Here is a 25380-nt window from a genome sequence, read left to right as displayed (position 1 = left end):
AGCAAAAGATTCTTACGTACTCCAGTAGCTCTTTTGGTATATATGATAACAAGACCCCCCAATCTTGGAATGCTTCAGGCTTCTCACTTTTTTGAGTATATCACCCCTTGCTTACAAATCTCTTACTCTAAGCTTAAGTTTTCAGTCATCCCAAGTGTTGGAGAAAGAGCCTAGATTCTAAGGACATGTTTTTATAACAAGAATGTCTCTGCATGGATCCCCAAATTTTCATGCTTATCACTCCTGGCTGGGAGGGAGGAAGGATATATTAAAGAATCAATTTATATTAATATGTGGAGTCTACTGCATTAAGTGCTGTTACAAGTGAATAGGATAGGAGTGGTTCCTGTCCCTTAGGAACTAGCTGCACTTTGGAAAAGGTTATTTCTCCGACTTTAAAGATGTTAAGTGTTGGCAGAAAACAGCAATTCTTCCTCTTTGATCAAGACATCTGTGAGACTCATAAAAAGACAAAGCCATCTCAAAGTGAGCTACATTGTGGCCTAAAGCAATTTTTATAGCCTGCATAGAAAGGAAAAAGCTCTGTTAAGTAACCAAAACAAATAATCTAAAGCACTATTCCATAATCATTTTGATTCAATAAGAAAATAAACATTGCTTATTTATCTATTTTTTTTCATTCTTTGCAGTGTTGTCTTGCTTGTCTTGCTTTTCAGTTAGGGCTTAAGTACAGATAACAGAAAACCACTGGTGCTGTTTTAGTCAGGATGGACTGAGAACAAGGAACTAGTGTCATTGAAAGGCCTGGAGGAGGGGGCTACTGTCTGAGAAAACGAGAAGGTCCTGGAAGAACTCCTGGCTCCAAGGGGATGTTCATTCCTCTTCTAGTTTGATCACAATACCACTCTCATATCCTCTAACCCACTTATAAAGTTCACCACCTCTAACACAGCCACATGAAATACTAGAGAATAAGAAAAGAGTAAGCAAAGGAAATTGGTTACTGTATGCATTAAAAAGCCAGGAAAAAAACAGGGAGCTAGAACAGACCTTATTTCTCCATCTGGCCCCAAGCCTGTAGCTGGTGTTTATGTTTCTTCCACTCCCTTTCATGTTCTTCATTTTTAAAAATCTTCAGCCAATGCCTCAGCTAGTCATGCTACTTTATCTGATGGGGTCACTTAAATTTTCATTCTGCACAATCTGAACCATATGTAGTTTTGCCAGTAATGGGCTGGTACATCTTCAATTAATTTTTATCACTGGACAGAGCAGCACAAGGGTTTACCCTGAAGGTTACCCTTGGTTTTAGGCCCACTCTTACCCATCCACTTGACTTCACTTGTGGTGGAAACTCTTGTTTCTCCTTAAAAATCATTCCAGCGATAGAAGAAGCCCTGATCTTTTAACATCATGAAGAGCCCACATGGGTCAAATGGCTACCCTAGCTTTCCCTTTAATGGAATTATTGTTGAGTCTTTGGGTGGAAGCAATTTTTCTCAGGGCTTTAAGCCTTCTAAACAAGAAGAAAGCCAAAGGGTTAGTTGCTCAGTCATGTCTGACTCTGTGCAACCCCATGGACTGTACCCCGCCAGGCTTTTCTGTCCATGGGATTCTCTAGGCAAGAATACTGGAGTGGGTTGCCATTTCCTTCTTTAGGGGATCTCACCGACCCAAGGACAAACCTGGGTCTCCTGCATTGCAGGCCAATTATTTACCATCTCAGCCACCAGGGAAGCTCAAAAGAAAGCCAAACATTATGTAAAACTGATATAAAAACTTTGTGATTAGGTCCTTAAATGTAATAAAGAGAAGTGATACTACCATTCCATTTCTTGGAGTCTGGACTCATGTCTGCCTGACAGAAGCAACAACATATATTGGCTACTGGTTAGAGCATTACCTCATTCGACAGCACAGGACTCCAACTACTCAGAGTGGTGTCTTTTAGTTGGTACCATAACTAAGTCTTTAATAGATTATAATATAATTCTGTAAGGGTATGTGCTTATAGGTGATAGGGTACATGGAGAGACCAGTGAAATCTATAGATATCTTTCCTTTCTCTCACTTCTTTCATAGAAGCAATATTAAATGGGACACTGTGATGGTAAATAAAGATGTTCACAGATGATATTGCTAGGAAAAACAAGCTGGCAGAGAAGACAAATCCATATCTAGAGTAATTACTTACTGTGGTGTGGATATATTACTTCCTCTCTCCCCAAGTCCCATGATGGAAAGAGGTCAATGCAGTCAATCTTGAACCAGGTATTTGAGTGGTCTATCCCACCCCAAATATGGGACTTATCCCAAATTATATTAGGGACTCAGCATTGGTCCCTCTAAGCAGTTGATAGATCAGTCTTGGTGAGGGAAAGGCAATATGTTTGAACTCTTGCATATTCTCCATCCCTGCTACTATGACCATTTGATCCATGAGCCCATTAGCCAAGCCCTGTCCATAAAAATCATGTGTATCTGATTATTGAGTACCTCCTCGGCAATAGCTATAGGCAAAGTTCTTAATCCCTATGACTCATCTAGGGTGCTCGGTTATAAACAGGAAAATCTGACTCCATTTAACTTAAACAGAAATAGATTTTATTGGATGGCATTGGGTTGCGCACAGTATCACTGTGAAGTCTTGTAAACAAGTCTTAGAAAAAGGCAGAAGCCAAGAAAAGCTTATAGCCAAGGACAGAACAGAGGTCATGCCAGTGAAACAATCAGGACCTTGCCTTTGACAGTACAGCTCTGGACAATTTGCTGCCATTTTCACTGCTGCAGTTTGAAATCTGCTTTAGCTTCTGAAAATATGCTCTATCATTTCATCTTTTGGTATTTCCACATGAGACAAAATTCCTGGCAGGAGCATCTGACTGGCCAAATCTGGGCCACATACCCCACAGAGCTGGGGTATGAGCTGGGGTATCTGCTCACTTTATACCTAGTGGGCAATGGGGTCTTGCCTCTTATCAAGACCTAAGGGATGGGGGATCCCATCATCTAGGAAGGTCGCTCCCAAACCTCACAAGTGTCTGCCATACCTTCCAAACCACAGTTTTCTCATCTGTACAATGAAAAATATCCTTTTAAATTTGTTATCCTTTGCTATATTTTAACACTTTGCTTTATTTTATACTTTTAATCTTTGTCCTCCCAACCTTTAAGCATTGGAGTACTCCAGGGATCTGTCTTTAGATCTCTTCTCTTTCCTATCTATACTTATTTCCTGGGCAGTTTCACGAATCGCTTTACATATTTTTATATTCTGTTGACTCAAAAACTTATATCTTGACCCAGGGCCTCTCAGATGACGTCCAAACCTTAAATTTCCCATTGCACATTTCCATCTGCATGTCTGACAGGCATAACACACTCCAAACTGAATTCTTGAGTTTCACTTTCCGCCCCAAACCTGCTCCTTCTGCAATGTCCCCCAATCTCATTCTAATTACTCAGGCAAAAGGCTGTGGAGTCATCCTTGATGCTTATTTTTTCTGCTCACAACCTAATCCACCAGTAAATCCTGTTGACTCTATCTTCAAAATACATTCAATTTTCAACCACTTCTCATTACCTCCACTGCTATCCTCCTGATACAAACCACCATCATACCTGCCTTGGGGTATTACAATACCATCTTTACCAGTGTTCCTATGCTGTGGGTTGACTCATCTTTACTGCCAGGACATCCTAGCTTATTCAGGTTCAGTGGAAAGTGTTGTATGAGATTTGATCTCTCTGCAGACCAGTTCTTCACCTTTGAGCATGATCACCAGTCTCATTTGCTCAAGCAACAGTTTGACTTTATATTTATCACACATAATTCTAAGTTTTAGAAGAGTTACTTTGTGGTAAGTATAACTGTTCCCAAACTTAGAATTATGTGTGATAAATATAAAGTGTTCAGACTCAGCACTTATGAATTTCTAGATGAACTGCTGAGTATGCTAGTAAATTCTCACCCCTGATCCTACACCATGCACACAGAATAAAGACAATTTAGGAATGCTGTTCACTGCTCGGCCTCCTGCAGCCCTTCAGGCTATGGAAGTCACTTTCTCTGAGGTCACTAGTGAGTCTTCAATTGCTAAACACAACAGCCTAGAAGTTATCTTCCTTAACCCCTCCGTAACATCTGACAGTGTTGGTCACTGCTTCCTTTATGAAACTTTCATTGTTTTATAGCTTCCTGGACACTGCTCTCTCCTTATTGTCTTGTTACCCACTCTGGCCACACCCCAGCCTCTTTCTTTGTCCCATGTTCTTTATCAGGCTCACACCAGGATAATCCCTTGGGCCCCTTTCCATTTTGGTGTATGCTTTCTCCCTGGGCAGACTTACCAGGACTTAATCATCACCTAAATGTGAATGGCTCCCCAGTCTTCAGCCCAATCTTCTTTTTCCAGAGCTCTAGATCTGTGTTTTCAATTGGAATACTATGTGTCTTATAGATTCTAGCCATTTAACACATCCAACAATGCCTCAAATCTGCTTTTCACTTCATTTCTCAGTTCACGGCAGCAGGGTCTAGCCAGTCACTTGCCCTACCTCCTTCTGTCCATCACTATGACTGGCTTGGGTTGTTGCATCAATAATCAGCATAATATGATGGTCAAGAGTAAGACTCTGGAGCTGGATTGCCAAGGTTCAAATCCAGCTGTGCCACTTACTAGGTGGATAACCTTGAGCAAAGTCCTTAACTGTTCTGTCTCAGCTTACTCATCTCTAAAATGAGGATGATGATAGTAGTTATGTCATGGGGTCCTTGTGAAGATTGTATAAGTTTGTATTTGCTAAGCAGTTAGAACACTGTCTGGCACAGAGTAAATGGTACATGCATGTGTGCTAAGTTGCTTCAGTCATGTTCGACTCTGCAACCGCATGGACTGTAGCCTGCCAGGCTCCTCTATCCATGGAATTTTCCAGGCAAGAACACTGTAGTGAGGTTGCCATTCTCTTCTTCAGGGAATCTTCCCAACCCAGGGGTTGAACCCATGTCTCTTATGCCTCCTGCATTGGCAGGCAGGTTCTTTATGACTAGTACCACCTGGGAACCCTTTAAATGCTACATAGGGGCTTGTTAGTGAATTGGTCACTGGTTTGTTAGTTCATCCTTCATGTCTTTAACAGGTTTTTAAGAGACTGCCAGTTACTGAGTTGTCAACCAGAGGTCAGTTATGCCAAGCGCTTTATATGCAGAATCTCAACCTTCACAACAACCTGTTAGGAAGTGTTATTATTCCCATTTGAGAGATGAGGAAACTGAGGCATTAAGCACTAATGTACTTGGCCCAAAGTCACAAAGACTACAAATGTCAGAGTTGGAGTTTTAATTCAGATCTATTCATTTCTAGAGCCAGAGTTCAAAACCAGGAAGGCATGTTATACTGATTTCCCAAGCCAGAGTTGGTCACTGCACAGACTTTCCCAAAGATTCTGCACTGCCTATGCTGTCATGATCTATTCCTTGACAATTTTCTTCCAACTTAACTTGATTTCCTGCAACTTCCCTCCATATGATTGCCCTTTCCTTCCTCCCTTCCTCTCTCCTGCCCTTCTTTCCTTTCTTCTTTCTTTCCTTTGTTACATCAATATTTTATTGACTGCTTCAATGCCAGGCACCATGATAAACTAGAGAAAATGAGAGAAAAGTGTGTTTTGTCTTCAAGGAGTTCATAGTCTGACACTGTTGATGATACAGTGAGGGGACTGCACCGGGGGATGTAGGAGCCAGAATGGGTAAGGGAGGTAAGGGAATGGGGAAGCGTTTCTTTGAGGCAGGGACATTAAGCTGCCTTAAAGGATATTTGGGTCAGACAACTTCGTGCTATTCTCTGTTGTTGTTGTTTAGTCAATAAGTTGTGACCCATGGACTACTGTGATCTCATGGATCCCACCAATCTCCTCTGGCAATGGGATTTCCCACGTAAGAACACTGGAGTGCATAGCCATTTCCTTCTCCAAGGGATCTTCTTGACCCAGGGATCAAACCCGCCTCTCCTGCATTGGCAGATGGATTCTTTACCGCTATGCCACCAGGGAAGCCTGCCATTCTCTAAGTCCTGAATTCTTTTTGCTTTTTGCCTTTGGAATCTTTGGGGGTGTCTTTCTCCCTGTCAGATTGTTGTTTAAGACTGTATTTGAGTCACATTCTTTGGGATGCCAACATTTCCTTCTTAGTTAGCTGAATGTCTCTTGTAGATACCTCAATTACAGTGCATATCACATGGTAGTCTAGCTATTGGCCTATTTCTCTTCCTAACTGGATTTTGATGTCCTTCGAGGAAAAGACAGAGTCATGTTTATTTTTGAACTGTTCTTCATTCTCAAAGTGGCATGGCTGACATATCATCAGTTCGGTTCAATTCAGTTCAGTTGCACAGTCGTGTCCGACTCTTTGCGACCCCCTGAATTGCAGCACACCAGGCCTCCCTGTCCACCACCAACTCCTGGAGTTTACTCAAACTCATATCCATCGAGTCAGTGATGCCATCCAGCCATCTCATCCTCTGTCGTCCCCTTATCCTCCTGCCCCCAATCTCTCCCAGCATCAGGGTCTTTTCCAATGAGTCAATTCTTCGCATGAGGTGGCCAAAGTATTGGAGTTTCAGACTCAGCATCAGTCCTTCCAATGAACACCCAGGACTGATCTCCTTTAGGATGGACTGGTTGGATCTCCTTGCATCCATAGTACTTAGTAAAATGTTGATAAATGAAGAGTTATCTATTTCCGAAAGAAAATGTAATTAATACTTCTGATTCAGACTAAAACTATTCAGATTATCATTCTTAGTATCTTAGCACAGTGCTCTGTAGAAAGTAGGTGTTCAATAAATGCTAAGTATTTGATGGTTCTGTCAGTGAACTATCTGAAGTAATGTTAGGAATAGGACACTTATCATTAAATCTACTTCTGTAGACAAATTAAGATTTCCATGTCTAACTGAGTGTCAGGGCTCTGAGTGTTGGGGCTCATGTCCAACTGAATGTCATGAAAAAAAATTAAAAATTGTTGGTTATAGAGCTAGTATTGAGGATTTTCTTTCTTCCCTCGGTTGGGTCATGCTTCCAGAATTTTGTGCACAGTTGAGGCACCAAGGTATGGCTGTTGGGAGCAGGCTATAGGAGTTACTGCTATAGGAGTTACTGTCACAAGCTATACAAGTTACTGCCAGCAGTCTACAGTCTTCCATCAACAAAATGTCTACAAACAATAAATGCTAGAGAGGGCTTGGAGAAAAGGGAACCCTCTTACACTGTCGATGGGATTGTAGATTGGTACAGTCACTATGAAGACCAATATGCAGGTTCCTTAAAAAACTAAAAATAGAGCTACCATATGATCCAGCAATCCCACTCCTGGGCATATCTCCAAAGAAAACTTCAACTGAAAAGATGCATCCCAATGTTCAATAGCAGCACTATTTACAATAGCCAAGACATGGAAGCAGCCTAAATGTCCATCAAAAGATGAAGAGGTAAAGATGATGTAAAGAATATTACTCAACCATAAAATGAATGAAATAATACCAGTTGCAGCAACATGAATGGACCTAGAGATGATCATACTAAGTGAAGTAAATCAAACAGAGACCGACAAATATTATATGATATCACTTACATGAGGAATCTAAAAAAATGATTCAAAGAAACTTATTTACAAAACAGAAAGAGACTCACAGACATTGACAGTAAACTTATATTACCAAAGGAGAAAGGGGGGAAGGGATAAATTAGGGATTTGGGGTTAAAAGATACACACTGCTCTACATAAAATAGATAAACAAGGATCTACTGTATTACACAGGGAACTATATTTAATATTGACGTGAGAGTTGGACTATAAAGAAAGATGAACACTGAAGTATTGATGCTTTTGAACTGTGATATTGGAGACGACGCTTGAGAGTCCCTTGGACTGCAAGGAGATCCAACCAGTCCATCCTAAAGGAGATCAGTCCTGAGTGTTCATTGGAAGGACTGATGTTGAAGCTGAAACTCCAATACTTTGGCCACCTGATGTGAAGAGCTGACTCATTTGAAAAGACCCTGTTGCTGGGAAAGATTGAAGGTGGGAGGAGAAGGGGATGACAGAGGATGAGATGGTTGGATGGCATCACCGACTCAATGGACATGAGTTTGGGTAAACTCCGGGAGTTGGTGATGGACAGGGGGGCCTGGCGTGCTGAGGTCCATGGGGTCTCAAAAAGTCAGACACGACTGAGCAACTGAACTGAACTGAACTATATAACCTCTAAAGTAAAAGAATCTGAAAAAAAAAAGAATATATATATATATATCTGAATCACTTAGATACATACCTGAAACATTGTAAATAAACTATACTTCAATTAAACAAAGAGTCAGCCATTCTAGTCCATATCTGGTAAAGACTCAGCATTTCTTTTGCAGCTGCTTCTGGTTTTGTCCTTCTAGGCACACCATGCAATCATTTCTTCTCTGTGGTTGTTCCTCCTTCCTGGCAGCATGGACCTCTCTTGTCTGTCTTTTTCTCCTGGCAACATTTACCTCCATTAGAGGGGAACTGTTATGGGGAGCAGAGGGGTATGGTGCTAAGCTGAGAGGAGTCCTCACTCCTCCTATTCTTCTTTTTTTGACCCCGATTACCCTTTCACCAGAAGTACCTTGGTTATAGTTCAAAATCAAGTCCTCCAGGTCAATCACTCCCACGCTCAAAGTAGTGCCAAGCTGTGTGAGTGATCTAACCTTCACCAGAGGTTGAGGCTTTCTGTACGATGAAAGTCAGAAAGACTCATAGCCCATGACTGTTTCCCATCATGCATCATCCCTGTCCTGAGGAAATAACTGCAGAATCCACACTGGCATGAATTAAGAGGAAGGGGAAAGGGGAAAAATACATGGAGAAAAAAAAAATGCCAATAGTAGATGCTGATATCTTAGAATACTGTCTAACCATTATAGTCCCTTAGTCTTTGGGTCTCATAAAAATTATGAGAATTACAGCACAAAGTACTGCATATGTAAGGTGTTTAGAATAGTATTTGTTACGTAGACAGTGAGCACCTAACAAATGTTAGTTATTATTAATATTATCCAGGGCTCCTCCAGTCGTGGAAGGACCTTGGTTACTGTCCAAAATCAGGTCCTCCAGATTAGTTACTCCCACACTCAAAGTGGTGCCAAGCTGTGTGAGTGATCTGTTCTGCATGCTCCCTGAGGACAGTCAGCCTGCATACTGTATTCATGTCTGGTCACCCTGAGGGTGGAGTTCCAACCTTATCTCTAGAGGATTCTCTTTCTTTCCAACATGGGCTTCCCTCTCAACACCATTTCTAATTTCCAGGAAGCTTAGTCACAAGCCCAGGTGGTAATGCCAGTTCTAGTTTGGGTCCATGTATTGTTGTTGGCCTTTCTGGTATCCTCTGGACTAGATAATTACATTGAAATTCAGAAGCAGCATGTAATTTTTGGCACTGACGTCTTTAATTAAATTCAATAAGCATTTATTGAGCACCTAGAGCGTGTAAAATAGGGTTCCTTGAAATACATTTGGCCCTTAAGTATTTAGTCTGTTTTAGTTACTCAATTTGTATTAATGTTGATCCATCCTTCAGGGTCTTATGAAGAATAAATATTAAAATGGAAAAACATTTGCACAAATCTTTGCAAATATGAACGTATTGTGTGGATTATTGCTGCTACAGTATTAATATTAATTGCAATAACAACACTGTTGCTTCCCAGGCAGGCGGTAGCGAGCAGCTGTAAGGCCAACAGGAGCCAGACGGAAGAGGTCAGGGGAGGTGCCTTCAGCACGTCCGGCCCAGAAGGGGCGGAGCCTTAAGGAATATACCCAAATCCGGCCCCTTACTCCGCCCTTTTCGTCTGGGCGCGTAGGCGGTTACCATGGCGATGACGTATAGAGGGCGGGGCGGGGCGGGGCTATGGAGAGGAGGAGGAAGATGGCGGGAGGGCGGCTCTGAGGAGACCTCGGCGGCGGCGGAGGAGGAGAGAAGCGCAGCGCCGCGCAGCGCCGGGGCCCATGTGGGGAGGAGTCGGAGTCGCTGTTGCCGCCGCCGCCGCCGCCTGTAACTGCTGGACCCGAGAAGGAGTGAAGGGGAGACGGCAGGATGAAGTTCGCCGAGCACCTCTCCGCGCACATCACTCCCGAGTGGAGGAAGCAATATATCCAGTATGAGGTACCGGCGGCGGCCGAGGAGTGGGAGGATTTGGAGGGGCCACCATCTCGCAAGTCCCGACCTCCACCGCCGCCTTCCGCTCTTGCTGCTTCCCCCGTGCCCGGGCGGACTTTGACCCGGTGCGACGGGGAACCACTGCGGCATCCCAGCCGCGGCCGGCCCCCTCCGGGCCCCACTGACCTTCCCCTCCCCCGCAGCCCCGTTGCCGCCGGGGTAACGGATATGCTGGCTGCGGGCCGGGAGGGACTGCACAGCCTGCCGGGGCTGAGGAATGGTGGTGGGAGGGCAAGCCGCAAGTAGCGGAGTTGGGGGTGTGAGGGTAGCCCGGGGTACAGCGGTTCTGTGCTAATTCCCTCCTCCTCCCGCTCACCCTGACCTCTGGTCCCCACCCTGGGCGAGCGCCCCCTCTCCAAGGTTAGGTCTTGTTTCTTTCGGCTCACCTCTCCCCGAGGAATCCTCTTCCTAGATTAGCCCCTCCGGTGATTTCCTTCAATTCACAGAGCCCTTCAGCTTTCCCCCACTTGCCCACTGTTGACAAAGGCTTTGTAACAGGGTCGAAACTTGATTTAAATATGTATCACACGTGCGGTGGTTACAGTAGGCAAACGTATCGTAATCAACTGTTTTGTTTTGATAATAAGACGGTGACTCGTGTTTTCACTGATTTCATGAAGTATATAAAGTAATCATATCTTTGGTTTTGGCTCTTCGGTTTTGGAATGGAGTGAAGGGGAAGAGGAAGAAAGAAAGAGAAGGGAATTATTAACATTTTCAGGTTTTCTTTCCTAAAATTTTTGTTAGCTAGGGAGAAAAGTACTATGTTGTAAACAATGTACTTTTAAAACATTCCTGTGTATACAGAAATCATGGCCCTCCTCACCCTTAATTTCTGTGATAACAGCTCCTGGACGGTATTTAATAGATAGTGATAAGGAAGCTTACGTTAATGAAAGGAAAAGTAAAGATAATGAGCTCATTTATGTATTCAGAAGCCAAGATACCTGGAGGGTTTTAAGCTTTGCAGTACGTTATTCTCAGTGGCTGGCAGTTCAGCTCCTGGATAGAGAGACTTAATCTGTAACCCCCGGTAATTCACATCTGTGTTGTGTGCAGGAACAAAGAGTATAAAATCAATATGAACACAAATATGCTAGCTAGATTTTATGAATTAAGATATTTTGGTTCTCTTTTTCATTTCTATTTTAAGTTCATTGAAAGGATGTTTAGGCAATCCCAGAAGTTTATTTATTCATGTAACAGTTGTAAGAATTGAAGAAGGCAAGGAAAGAGACATAAGTAGGTTAAACAGAACCTTGAAGATTGTAAAATAAATTCACCTGGCAACATACAGTATTTCATTATTGCCAGAAATGAAAGGCCTAGAGTTGTTAATGCTTTCTTTCACTTAATTTTCTTATAGTGTTTTGTGACTACGTTTTGTAAGAATGAAATAAGAGACAAGCTTTTCAGCCTGTAGAGCTCTTGATTTATTGTTGCTAATAACATTTGGTCAGTTTTAAAACCTTGGCTAGAGTCCAGATGATGGTTTTTATTGAAAGGAGGGTATTGGTCTTTCATCTTTCTAGTAGTAATTTTCAGCACCACTGCCAGTTCTTCATAGAACAAGGCATCCTGAAGCAACATCCTATATAGTATGGAATGCTTCATTTGGGGAGAAGTAATAGTGACTGGTTGTATGCTGTGATTCACTTTAAGTATTACAATACTTAACCGTTTCATAAAATTGTATTAATTTTAGAATACAATTTTTAGGGCTGGAAGGAGAAGCATAAGACTTAAAGATGCAATTACCTCTTGATTTATAACATCAGCTTTGTGGCTGGAGTCATTCTGGTACTCAATTCACATACTGCATTTGGACACTAACTAGTCCTAGATGGTTTACTTTAAGTTGGTCAGAGAGGAACACATTTCATATGTATGACTGTGTTATTTTTTCCTAGGCCAATTAAACATTATTTTTTAAAAAATTCGTTAATTGTAGATTATTGACTTTTATTCTACGGAGAGTCCTTATTTTGTGACTTGGATCTTTCATAAGCTTGTTATTTGGTAGGCAAAATTAATAAGGAGCACTTTTCTTTTTGAATTGGAGCCATTTTTTATAGGGTTGCGATCTGTGTGTTGTATATTGTTTCTCAAGAGCTAGTACTGTTCCTTTAAAAATAAAGAGGCATAAATAAGAATCTTTAGAGGAATTTGGCAGCTTAGAAACTTTGGGGGAAAAAAGAGTATCGTGAAAGATGTCAGCATTTGCTCGAGAGAAGAACCTTTTCATATGGCAGTAAAATGTAGTTTCTCACATGTGAAGATGATGCTGTTGAAACACTGTTAGTAGAACAGACACTTGGATTTGTTTTTCAAGTACTGGTGATGAAATTTTGGTATATTACCATGATTTCTGGTGTAGGCTGCTTTCTAGTGCTGTGAACTGTTGTGAACTGTTCAGCTTTTTTGGTTTTCATGTCATTTTGCTGCATTAAATTTTACTTGAAACATCAGAGCATTAGACAGAAGCTGAAAATGTTGTTTTACCTCTATGGTTATATGTATTATTGTGTGCACACAGTCATACAGTAAGTGCTGATTCTTGTATATGTTTGTCATAAAGCCATGGGGACAGGCTTTTTGCCTTTCCAGGCTTCTGTCCTCTTTCATAAAGTAAGAATATAGGGTTAGAGCTTTTTAAGGTCCGTTATAGTTCATAGGTTTTTGATTTAACTTTTAATGGCTTCCATTTTTTGGACTATAAAATTAGTATTAGTGATCCATCAATATCCTGAAAATGATCAGTTTCTAATTTAAAAATGAATTGTAGAGTTCATAGACTCAGTCTTCATAGGCGGAATAATGAAGCATAAAAGAATAGAGCAACATGGAGAGATAATACAAAGAAAATCGGTTTGATTCATTTGTGAATAGTTTTTACAAAGAATAAACACAAACGGAAAGAGGCTATCCCTGTTTCCAATAATCTATTTGAGTATAAATCTTGGCATGTGATGCAGAACATCAATAAATCTTTTCAAGAGCACTTTTTAAAATTTAGAATCAGTGATTGCATACTTTAGAGCTCTGTAATTGATTAATCAAAATTAATTTAGACCAGTTTCTGCCAGACTAGTATGACCATGTTAATATTTTACAGAATATTAGCAAAAGAAGCAAATACATTTGGTGCCTTTGGCTGCTGACTTGTGTTTTCTTCCCTAGGGTCTTGTGCTGCTTTGGTTTCTCAGGAACCAGGAATGGGTTTGTCCGTGTACACTGTAGTTTTGTAAGGTACTAAAATAATGAGATATCTAAATTTCAGGATTTTAGATTAAAAGGGAATTGATGGATTACCTGTCTCCTTGGTTTTTTCAGACAAAGAAATTAAAGTCCAGAAAGGTTAAATTACATGTCCAGTATCGTATATAGTCTTTTGAGCACAGAGGTGTAAGCATTGAGAGTCAGGTCACACTGACTGTGTGACCCTGATGAAATCACTTCCTCTTCTGGGCTTTAGGTTCTTCATCTGTAAAGTGAGAGAACTGGACTTGATTTCTATGCTCACAACCCTCTATTTTCTAAGGACCCATATAGCTCCAAATTTCTGTACATTTTTATGATTTCATTATGCTTGATATATGAAGATAGTAGAACTTAAAGTATAACAATTAAAAGCATTCTTTTAAATTAATAATCTCTTTTCAAAAAAATCTGATATCTTAATCTGTGAATGGAAAACTGACCCAATGAAGCTTTTATTGAACTCAAATAAAAAGTGATGGTAATAGTTTTAATTTTTTTTGTTGCAAGGTTTGGAAAGGATTCTGCATAAACTGCGTACCCCTTTTTTTCAAGTGTAGGGAAATACCATAACATTATTGTGATTTTCATTTATAGAACTCTCCCGTGAGAACACTTGTGTTGCATGCTTCAATTTCCCAAATGTATTATGTTGATTAGTTAGGGTTAACTTGCCTTGCTGGAACTTGTTTGAAATTTCCAGTTTGGCCACCCGATGGGGCACAAGCCACACTTTTCCTTTCAGGCACTTCTGCAAATGAAAGTACAATATAGTGTATGTAAAATAACGTTTGTAAATGAGTATAGCAATAAGATGCCTGGTATTTACAAATGTTTCTTAACTGAGTGAATTGTTGTATAAGATAGGAAGCTATTACTGTTATTTTCATTGTTTAATAAAGTATGTCAGGGTGAGTGTCCTGGAAAGATTATACTTGTCTACCCATCCCTGAATGTTGGGTTTGGATCAGTTTTTGGGTGAAGGCCCATATCAGAAGAACATAGAATCTTACTTGACCTGGGGTGACCATGGAAAACCATTCCTGGCTTCAAATTCAGTCCTAACCTGAAAAGCATTTGAGAGACTGATAAAGTTGTGCTGGCTAGGGGTTTCAAGTATATTTGCATCATAGCCCCTAAGTAGAATACCCAACATTCCCAAGAAGGAAGAGAAGATAGTTTTGTAAGTGTTACTTATGTTCATTTTTATGTGTAAGACAGGAAGAAATGAAATTTTACTAACATTGAATAAATACATTGATGAGATGACCTCATTTTAGGAGGTAGTCTGAAGGAGAGTCAAGAATTGCTAATAGTTTTCTCACTTGTTTGTTCACTTTCAGCAAATAGTTCAGTTTATGGTTGCATATAGTTAGATAAATTTATGGATATTACCTAATTTTGACTAAACTAACCCATATAAAATGGATGTGAATTAAAAAGACTCCTGTAAAGAAACCAATAATGCGAGTACATGTGAACAACAAGAAAATGGCAGAGCTGACAGTTCTAGTACTAGCTTTTTGTCAGCCAAATTACAGAAAAAACAGTGCTACTTTAATAGACCTAACAAGAAGCTTGCCAAAAAGTTTCAAAATAATTAAAATAATTTTTCAAAATAAGATTTTAACGTCCATTGTCATCCATAGTGAACTTCACCCTAAATATATGTTATGTATTAGAGTATTCTGCATTTGTAAGGTCAGTTTTCCAGCTTATAGCCATTATCATCAAGTTTCAAAATTAACTGAATCTTGAAGTTTGAATTAGGCCTTTGAAATACTAAAAACTAGGATTTTAAAAAGCAATGAAACTTTTCTGTTAGATTGTTCTTTAAAAGTATTGTTATTGGTAATTTCTTAAGAGAGATTAAAAATATTTTTGTATTCACAAGTGAAAGTTTAGATTAGTTTATTATTGTCTCATCTTTTAAAACTTCCATTTAAAAATTCTGTGTTTATAATGTACACACTTGTAGAAGGAGATATAAATGTACATATATTGGAGGTGCATGGTAAACTTTTTAAAAATAGTAATGTAACAAAAAAAGTTCGGAAGATTTTGCTCAAGTTGTACAGCTTAACTGGAGGTAGTTTGTGGGTTGCTTGGTATTTATTTAATTGGCCTTTGGGAGATTGTCAAAATTCACTCGGGGTCTTGCCTGGTTGTATTTTTGTTTTCAGGTCTTCCTCTTACCTAGTAAATGGTAAAAGAAGTCAAACAGGCAATGCTAATGAACAAATGCCTAAAAAAATTATTTATTCATTCAACACATATTTATAAGGGCTCTATATGTGCTATAGGCTGATAGATTCGTCATTAAATTCTATCTCTTTTAAAAACAGAAAAAGCCAAAAAACAATTTGTGTGTGTGTGTGTGTGTGTGTGTGTGTTTGGGTTTATATTTCAGTCATATTTCAAGCACATATTTCAACATAGTGCTTTCAAAATTTAAAATTGTGTAGAAAGGGAACATTGTAGATTGAGGACTTGGAACATGGTTGTAAATTTGGATCACTGTGTAAATAATATGGAAGAATTCTCCCTGGCTTTTCAAACTTTTTATATGTTATACACCTTTAAATTGTTTATAGAAGGAAATTTGCTTACCTGTTTCTTCCTATCACTAGGCAGGTGTGGTATCTGGTATCAGAAAATCCTTAAAAAGTTATTTATTATAGATCACGGGAAAGTTTAATTAACTTGCTGTAAGCATAACCTGCAATTTTCTTATTATGTGTAATGAGAGGGACAGTGTGATGATTAAGAAAACAGTCATCTCTTATTGACAATGACCTGCAGAATTTAGAAAGACTGTAGACCATAAATAAGGAGATGTAAGTCCTTAGAACCAGTTCTGTCACTGAATATTCACAGATAATTAGTGAATCAGTCATTTTTTTGAAGATTGAAGGCCTGAAATATAATCATACGGGAAAATGAGAAGCTTTTAGATTATTGTGTGAATTACTTATTTAGACTAAATTGGTAAAATTGTAATTCACAGAGTAATGCATGTGCTTTGTGAGCTTTTTCTGTACCTTAGAGAAGTAATTCTTTAACTTTTTGGTCTTGGTACTATTTGAAACTCTTAAAAATTGTTAAAACGATCCCAATATCTACTGATAATACTCTATATTTGAAATTGAAACTGAGAGATGTGTGAAGCCCAGAGTATACAAGCACACCTACTATCCTTCAGGGACATGACATCACATTTCATGTGGCCTTTGGGAACTTCCACTGTGTATTTGTGAAAGAATGAGTGAAAAAAGCACATGAAGTTGTAGTATTGTAACGGATAATGGGGTCCTGCTCACTGCTCAAAAACCAATAAAGAGGCCAAGTTGGTGGAAAGAAAAGTTTGCTTTATTTTGGATGTCAGCAACAGCGGTGGGGGTGGGGGATGGGAGGAGTGGGGAGATGGTACACTTATCCAAAGACCAGTACCTGCCCCACTTCTTCTATAATCAGTGGACAAGAGTTTTTGTAGGCTTAGGGAGGGAGCTACATGCAGAAACAGCACAGTCAGCTCTGACAGTCATCTTGAAATGATTATCGGTGGTCTGACCAGCGTCATTTCATTTATTTTAAGTACAGATAATCTGTAGTCCCATGGTTGGTTGGTTCCCATTTCCTTGAGGCCAGTTCTCAGAATTTTGACAGCTTATGTTATGGCTACAGTCTGGTCATCATGTAGTTAACTTTTCCTACGTGGTTGCGGTTTTAGTATCTGTAAGACAGCTCACAGGATATGGCTCAGATTATTCCATAGCCCTTGAGAAGAAGCTAAAGGTCTTTGACTATACTTTATAATGACTGGTGGTGATGATTTAGTCGCTCAGTCATGTCCAACTCTTGTGACCCCATAGACTGTAGCCTGCCAGGGTCCTCTGTCCATGGGATTCTCCAGGCGCGAATACTGGAGTGGGTTGCTGTTTCCTTATCTAAAATAAAGCTGCGTGCTAAATTGCTTCAGTCATGTGCACCTCTTTGCAACTCTGTGGACTGTAGCCTACCAGGCTCCAATGTCCATAGGAATTCTCCAGGCAAGTATACTGGAATGGGTTGCCGTGCCCTCCTCCAAGGGATCGTCCCGACACAGGGATCAAACGTGTGTCTCTTATGCCTGCTACATTGACAGGTGGGTTCTTTACCACTAGCTCCACTTGGGAAACCTCAAAATTTAACATGGATTCAATGAAAGTGAAAGTGGCTCAGTAGCATCCTACTCTTTGTGACCCCATGGACTATATAGTCCATGGAATTGTCCAGGCCAGAATACTGGAGTGGGTAGTCATTCCCTGTCCAGGGAATATTCCCAACCCAGTGATTGAACCCAGGTCTCCCATGTTGCAGGCGGATTCTTTCCTGGCATTTTCTCACTTCTCTGATCAAACTTAATCTTTGACTAAAGTTTTTCCACAGATAAAAGGCAGGCTGAGGACAGGGATGGGTGGGTCCTGCTCCATTTCAGTATTATTATGAAAATAGTTTTGATCTTCTGGGTTCCCTGAAAGAGTTTCTAAGAGTTGCTGCCTTTGAACACACAACTCCTTTCAGAACATTTGGAGATGGCCTGAGAAAAAGCTCTCAAGTCTTAGGAAGCACATAAGAGGATAAAGAGAATCCCATGAGTGAGAATTCTCTGGTATATCCCCCTGCACAGAATGATAGAGAAAAGAAAGTTGTTTTCCCTGGGATTCCCACTTCTAATCTCTAGGCCTTGAATTGAATTAGTGGAAATGTGCTCTTTTTGTCATTAAGGAGAAAGGAATTAGTATTTATTGACCAGTTAGGAACCAGGTGTCAGCAGCTTTGTTACCTCATCTAACCTTCACAACAGTTTTGTGAGATAGATGATTTTTTTCTTTTTAACTTATTTTTTTATTGAAGGATAATTGCTTTACAGAATTTTGTTGTTTTCTGTCAGACCTCAACATGAATCAGCTATAGTTACACATATATCCCCTCCTTTTTGAACCTCTCTCCCATCTCCCTCCCCATCTCACCCCTCTAGGTTGATGCAGAGCCCCTGTTTGAGTTTCCTGAGCCATACAGCAAATTCCTGTTGGCTAAGATAAGATATTTTTGGGGGCTCCAGAATCACTGCAGATGGTGACTGCAGCCATGAAATTAAAAGACGCTTACTCCTTGGAAGGAAAGTTATGACCAACCTAGACAGCATATTAAAAAGCAGAGACATTACTTTGCCAACAAAGGTCCGTCTAGTCAGGGCTGTGGTTTTTCCAGTAGTCAGGTGTGGATGTGAGAGTTGGACTGTGAAGAAAGCGGAGCACCAAAGAAATGATGCTTTTGAATTGTGTTGGAGAAGATTCTTGAGAGTCCCTTGGACTGCAAGGAGATCCAACCAGTCCATCCTAAAGGAGATCAGTCCTGGGTGTTCACTGGAAGGACTGATGCTGAAGCTGAAACTCCAATACTTCGGCCACCTGATGCAAAGAACTGACTCATTTGAAAAGACCCTGTTGCTGGGAAAGATTGAAGGCAGGAGGAGAAGGGGATGACAGAGGATGAGATGGTTAGATGGCATCACTGACTCAGTGGAGATGTGTTTGAGTAAACTCCGGGAGTTGGTGGTGGACAGGGAGGCCTGGCGTGCTGCGGTTCATGGGTTCACAAAGAGTCGGACACGACTGAGCGACTGAACTGAACTGAAGATAGATGATTTATTATCTTCATTTTACTGATGAGGAAACTCAGGCTTAGAGAGATTAACCAACTTGTTCATGGTCATATACCTAGTAAGTAGTAGAGCTAGAATTTGAAATAAAACCTGTCATACTTGGGAGCTCTTGCCTTTATATGGGAATTGTAAATAGCAGTGATGCTAACAGGGGCAGTAACAACAGCTGTTATTTTTTGAGTGCTTACTTTGTCAGTCACTATGGCATTGGTAGGTTTTTATGTTTGCTCTATTTGTAGACCGGGAACCTGAGTCTTAGAGCCATTTAGTAACTGATTATGTTGAAACTGCTAATTGTGGTTAGCAGATATGAGATTGAAAGAGCCCCTGCTCTTAATTCCTACATCCTGCTGGCTTATGAAAAATAAATAAATCCATCCATTTGTGCATACATATGTTTAGGCATAGTCTCCAGCACCTGCTGAAGTAATGGCTGGTCTATTTTTAGTCCTAGGTCTTAGTTCTGCATGGTTTGGAGGTAGTAGAGTGTGGTCTGGAGGTTAGAGTTCACCTCTATTAATTAATTTTTTTCTCAAGATTATTAGTGTAATTCTTATGAGATAGGCAGCTGTTAAACAGAGGAACTTATAAAGATGCGCTATAGGAAAGATAATGAGATATAGTGATAAGTGTAAAAGGAGGAAGATAAAGAAGAGTGAGCATAGCTGCTGCTATGCCACAGTTGTGGCTTTTTGCTTTTAAAGCATTCCATAGATCATGGAATGTTAGACCTGTAAGGAATTTCAGAGATCATTTAGTCCAATTCCCTTTTTTACTTGAGTGGGAAATGAAGTCCAAAGAGGTTGTGATTCAAGGACAGGTAACTTGGTTAGTGGTAGAGTCAACCCAATCACTGGGATTCATTTTATTGTTTAACCATTTGCATCATGTACCTGTGTGTCAGTGACGCACGGAGAGAACAAACTGAAGCCAGACTGACTCGGTTCGTATTCCAGCTGCACAATTGCCTAGCTGAGTGAGCTCAGGCAAGTCATTCTATTAATTCCTCTTTGTTCTTCAGTTTCCTCATTTGTAAAATGGGGACAGTAATAGTAGTTACAAGACTTCTGTGAGGATTATATGAGTTAAAATATGAAAAGTGCTAAAATAATGCCTATATTTGCTATTAAAATTATTTCTACTACAGAGTTCAGCGGTATTAGTTAAGGCTAGATTAGCAGTATCTTTGTAAGGAAAACTGAGCCTCAAATTTTGTCCCTCTGGGCTTGTTCAGTTCATGTTTTTGGAAAATGTCTCTATTGATTTTAGATATTATTCTTTTTATCTGTGATATTTATATTAATAAATTGTCCTTTTTATATACAGTAAGAAATTCAGGTGGGAGCAATCATATGGTTTTGAAATAGTTTAGTTCTCCTTGGCTACTTGTAACTTGTATTCATTTCAGTTATAGACTGTGCCTGCATATTCTTTTTTTTTCAGTTGGGGTGACATTTACATGTTTGTTCCTAAGTATGTCTGAATAGCTTAAGTGAATCCTTTGAATTTTTAGTGGCTATCTAATTTTAGTTTGTTTCAGTTTTCTAATGAAAATTTAATTTTTTAATACTAGAATTGGTTTTAGAGCTGAAAAAGACCTTCTCAGGTCCTCTGTTTCACAGATGAATAAATTGAGGGCAGAAAGGCCAAGATATATGTATGGTCAGCCTCACAACTAGCTGATAGCAGAGCCTGGAATTAAAATACTGACCTCTTGCTCACTGATATACCTTACTGAGGCTTATCACTGCTATATAAACATTTCTTTACTTTTAATTTTAAAAATTCATTTTCTTTGTAAGAGACCATATGAATTTAAATGTTCTTGTTAATTATTACTTACTCAGCATTAATACATTTATCTGAATCTAATCCTTTAGTTCACAGTAACAACCTCAAATTGTTCTTGTGTGTCAGTTAAAAGACTAGATAAATAAGAAGCTCAGATTTAAAAATATTGTTTACTCAGTTACAACCATTGCCCTATTTAGGTAGAAACTTATTTTAGGTGAGGAGATAGGACTGAGGAATTTTGGTTAAGGCTTGAGGAGTTAGGTAGAGATGAAAGGAGGATTCAGGAAAGTTGAAAAATCATTTGGGCATTTCTCTGTAGCATACCTGAATGTTAACACAGGTTACATTGTTACCTCTACATGAAGAGCACCTCCCTCTCTACCCCCTATCTCTTATAACATACTGCCAAGCTGAAGTCAGGGCATATCTGACTAGAGAAGATTAGAATATATAATATTAATCTATTCATTAACTATTCATGATGTCCCCTTCCTTTTTTGAAAAAATAATAAAGTGACAACGATGATAATAACAACAGCTAATGTTCGTTGAGTGTTTCTGTTGTGTCAGGTGTTTTACATTTAATCCGTACCCTCTAAGGTAGATTTTGTTATCCTGTTCTAAGAAGTCACTGAATCTTAGATTGAGTTGATTGCCCAAGGTCACATAGCTGGTGAATGGTAAAACCAGAGTTCAAGCACAGGTTTGTCTTATTTTACAGCCTGGATTCTTAACATGATGATACATGGTCAGGATCTCTCAAGGGGCTGGTGATGTAAAAATAGGTACACGCCTGTCCTAAAGGAGCTTGTAACTTGGTTGGTCTTCTAATCATAGTGTATTGTGATTATGTTACAGAGGAATGGCTGATTGATTTGCTCTGGAAAATCAAAGGTATTTATCTTGAAAGCTTTCACAGAAGTACTAGAGATTCAGTAGGGTTTGTTGACACGGTGAAGAGGGGACAGGACACTGAGGGCATTCTAGGCAGATAGAGTAATTTTGAATAAAGGCATAGATAGGTGGAAGTATGCAAGCATATTAGTGAAATCTGGTTTAGTAGGTATGTTGGAGGACTGATAGTGTGATTTGTACGGAGCCTTGAATACCATGCTGAGGACCTTAAATGTTTCCTGGTTGTGAACCAGTAAGGATTTTAAAGAGACTTGGGGAGAGGGATCAATGCAAAGTGAGAATGTAGTTTAGATCCTGGAGATGCAGTGGGGAGACCAAGACCAAAGATAGGAAAACCAAATAATATAGCCAAAAATAGTGAGAGCTTGAATTTACTACCTCTTTCAATCAGTTTTCCCACACTTTGACATCTAAAATCAAGATATATCTCATAAGTAATTGTCATAGATTAGTTGGCAGACTTTTTTTCATTCCTTAGAAGCACATAAAGTACAAGTATATATTACTACTAATGGGATCTTAGATTTGATGAAATAATGATAGTAATAATATTTACTGAAAGCCTGCTGTGTGTCAGGCAGAGTCATAGATACATGTTAGCATCCAACATCTGGTAGTGTCTGGCATATTTAGAAACTTAAAAACAACAATAAAACAGAGTGTAACTGAAAGACTATGGAATCTGCGTGAGATATCATTAAGGGATGGGAAAGAGAGATTTACGAGAGCATCGTTGAAGGCAGTCAGTGGAGAAAATAGGAAAAGCTCATGTTTATCCCCTATAGAGCGTGGCTAGAGCTCTGGAAATGAGTTACTTTGGTATCAGTTAGGAGAAGTGGGTCTTATTTTAGTTTTGTTTATTCAGTGAAGTGTGATCATTGATGACAAAATTGAGATGATAGTCTTTTTCCTGTTTTTCAAATATTTGTATAATAGCAGGTAACAAAAGTGTTGATAAGCCGGTGAGTCACCACCTCTAATCACGTAGTTCAAACATCTTTTGATTAAATCTTTCTTTTTGAGTAGAATAAGCTTATTTGAAATATTAGTATTTCAAATTATACTGCCATTAGTTATTTGCTAAAGAAGATTGCAAATTTTTTTTTCTAGGATTTGTTTGCTTAGTATCATGGACTTTCAAAAGTTCAGTTCTTAATAGATTCAGAAATTAGAAAGTGAATTGATACAGAGACCACCGAAATTGAAATTGTAACAACCCTGTTACTGTAATTGTAATTTAATTGTAATTGTAATAACCTTGTTGGGCAAGTCATGTAGCCTTTCTGTGCCACAATTCTCTTATCCTTAAACTGGAAATGATAATACTTTTTGCTTTTGGAGGATCATGTGAAATGAAATGAATCAATAATTGGAAAACAGGACAGGAGGTTTAATAGTTACTACACATAGTAAGTATTAGCCATTATTACATATCTATCCTTAGTGGTTTGAGTCTAACAGTTGAGCAGCATCTTGATTCATTTACTGTTTACACAGTTGGGGGAAGGGATCAGTGAAACTGTAACTAAGAAAAGACAACTTAGACTGTTTATTCAGTTGAACAAATGGAAATTGAAAGAATTTTACCTTTTTAGAAAAGGTTATGGGATTATCAGACCACCTGACCTGCCTCCTGAGAAAGCTGTGTGCAGGTTAGGAAGCAACAGTTAGAACTGGACATGGAACAACAGACTGGTTCCAAATAGGAAAAGGAGTACATCAAGGCTGTATATTGTCACCCTGCTTATTTATATGCAGAGTACATCATGAGAAGTGCTGGGCTGGATGAAGCACAAGCTGGAATCAAGATTGCCGGGAGAAATATCAATAACCTCAGATATGCAGATGACAACACCCTTATGGCAGAAAGTGAAAAAGAACTAAAGAGCCTCTTGATGAAAGTGAGATGATAACACCCTTATGGCAGAAAGTGAAAAAGAACTAAAGAGCCTCTTGATGAAAGTGAAAGAGGAGAGTGAAAAAGTTGGCTTAAAGCTCAACATTCAGAAAACTAAGATCATGGCATCTTGTCCCATCACTTCATGGCAAATAGATGGGGAAACAGTGGAAACAGTGGCTGACTTTATTTTGGGGGGTTCCAAAATCACTGCAGATGGTGGTTGCAGCCATGAAATTAAAAGATGCTTACTCCTTGGAAGGAAGGTTATGACCAACCTAGGCAGCATATTAAAAAGCAGAGACATTACTTTGTCAACAAAGGTCCGTCTAGTCAAGGCTATGGTTTTTCCAGTAGGAGAGTTGAACTGTAAAGAAAGCTGAGCACCAAAGAATTGATGCTATTGAACTGTGGTGTTGGAGAAGGCTCTTGAGAGTCCCTTGGACAGCAAGGAGGTCCAGCCAGTCCATCCTAAAGGAAATCAGTCCTGAACATTCATTGGAAGGACTGTTGCTGAAGCTGAAACTCCAATACTTTGGTTACCTGATGCAAAGATCTGAATCATTTGAAAAGATGCTGATGCTGGGAAAGATTGAAGGCAGGAAGAGAAGGGGACGACAGAGGATGAGATGGTTAGATGGCATCACCGACTTAATGGACATGAGTTTGGGTAGACTCTGGGAGTTGGTGATGGACAGGGAGGCCTGGCGTGCTGTGGTTCATGGGGTCGCAAAGAGTCGGACATGACTGAGCAACTGAACTGAGTATTTCATAGAACATAAAGTTTGTTGCTACTTGCTGATGGTTATTGATAAAAGAAAAAAGATTTTACATTTTGAAAGATTCTTTGGTTTTTGGTAGAACTGAAAAACTGGGAAGAAAATTGGTCACTTTTTCCTTTTTCTTTTGCACTTTTGTTGTAAGCCATATTAAAATTTCTGAATTGATTTGTAAGCATAATGTATTAGAGAAGAAAATGTTTTAGGGAAGGAAATTACTATCAAGTGCAGAATTTTGGCATTCCTTCTTGACCTTTCTTCCATTTTAGAGACAGTGTTATTTAATATGATAGGTTTTATGTTAGGAAAATTTATGAGACGATATTTAACCAACTTTATGTTTAAAAAATTTAAACAACATGATATCAATAATCAACAATAATAATTGTGTATTTTGTGAACTTGCCCTGTTAAGCACAGATTATCCTACTAAAGTATCATCCCCCTTCCAAGTTGCTTAATTGCAAACATACACAATATTTTAGTAGTTAGATCTTTTTTCTCTTTAATATTTGAAATTAAATAAAAATATTATTGGTAAAGATAAAGTAATACTATTAAACTTTTGTTTTGGCCGTGCCATGTGGCATGCAGGACCTTAGTTCCCCATTCAGGGATCAAACCCATGCCGCCTGCATTGGGAATACAGAGTCTTAACCACTGGACTGCTAGGGAAGTTCCTATTAGACATTTTTAAGCGTATCACTTTTCTTTTGCTTAGCACAGTGATTTATGTAGGTTGTTTAACATTTATGCTTTACATAACAGAAGTTGGATGGCTAGCCAGATATAGAGGTTGAAGGAGGGGAGAATTTAATGTAATGG

At 39.4% G+C, this 25380-nt stretch overlaps 1 protein-coding gene across 1 annotated transcript in view; it reads left to right on the top strand.

Moving 5' to 3' along the window:
* Window positions 1–9902: 9902 nt before the first annotated feature.
* XPR1 (xenotropic and polytropic retrovirus receptor 1) overlaps window positions 9903–25380 on the top strand; it is a 199119-nt gene continuing 183641 nt past the window's right edge. The window contains exon 1 of the mRNA XM_020868871.2: window positions 9903–10151. Coding sequence (XP_020724530.1) covers window positions 10083–10151 — 69 coding nt within the window. The 5' untranslated portion in view covers window positions 9903–10082. The remainder of the gene's footprint in view (window positions 10152–25380) is intronic.

This window comes from Odocoileus virginianus, chromosome 11 (assembly GCF_023699985.2).
Source record: "Odocoileus virginianus isolate 20LAN1187 ecotype Illinois chromosome 11, Ovbor_1.2, whole genome shotgun sequence".
Taxonomy (NCBI): Eukaryota; Metazoa; Chordata; class Mammalia; order Artiodactyla; family Cervidae; genus Odocoileus; species Odocoileus virginianus.
Note: the sequence above shows the minus strand (reverse complement) of the source record. Positions and strands in the feature narration are given on the sequence as shown.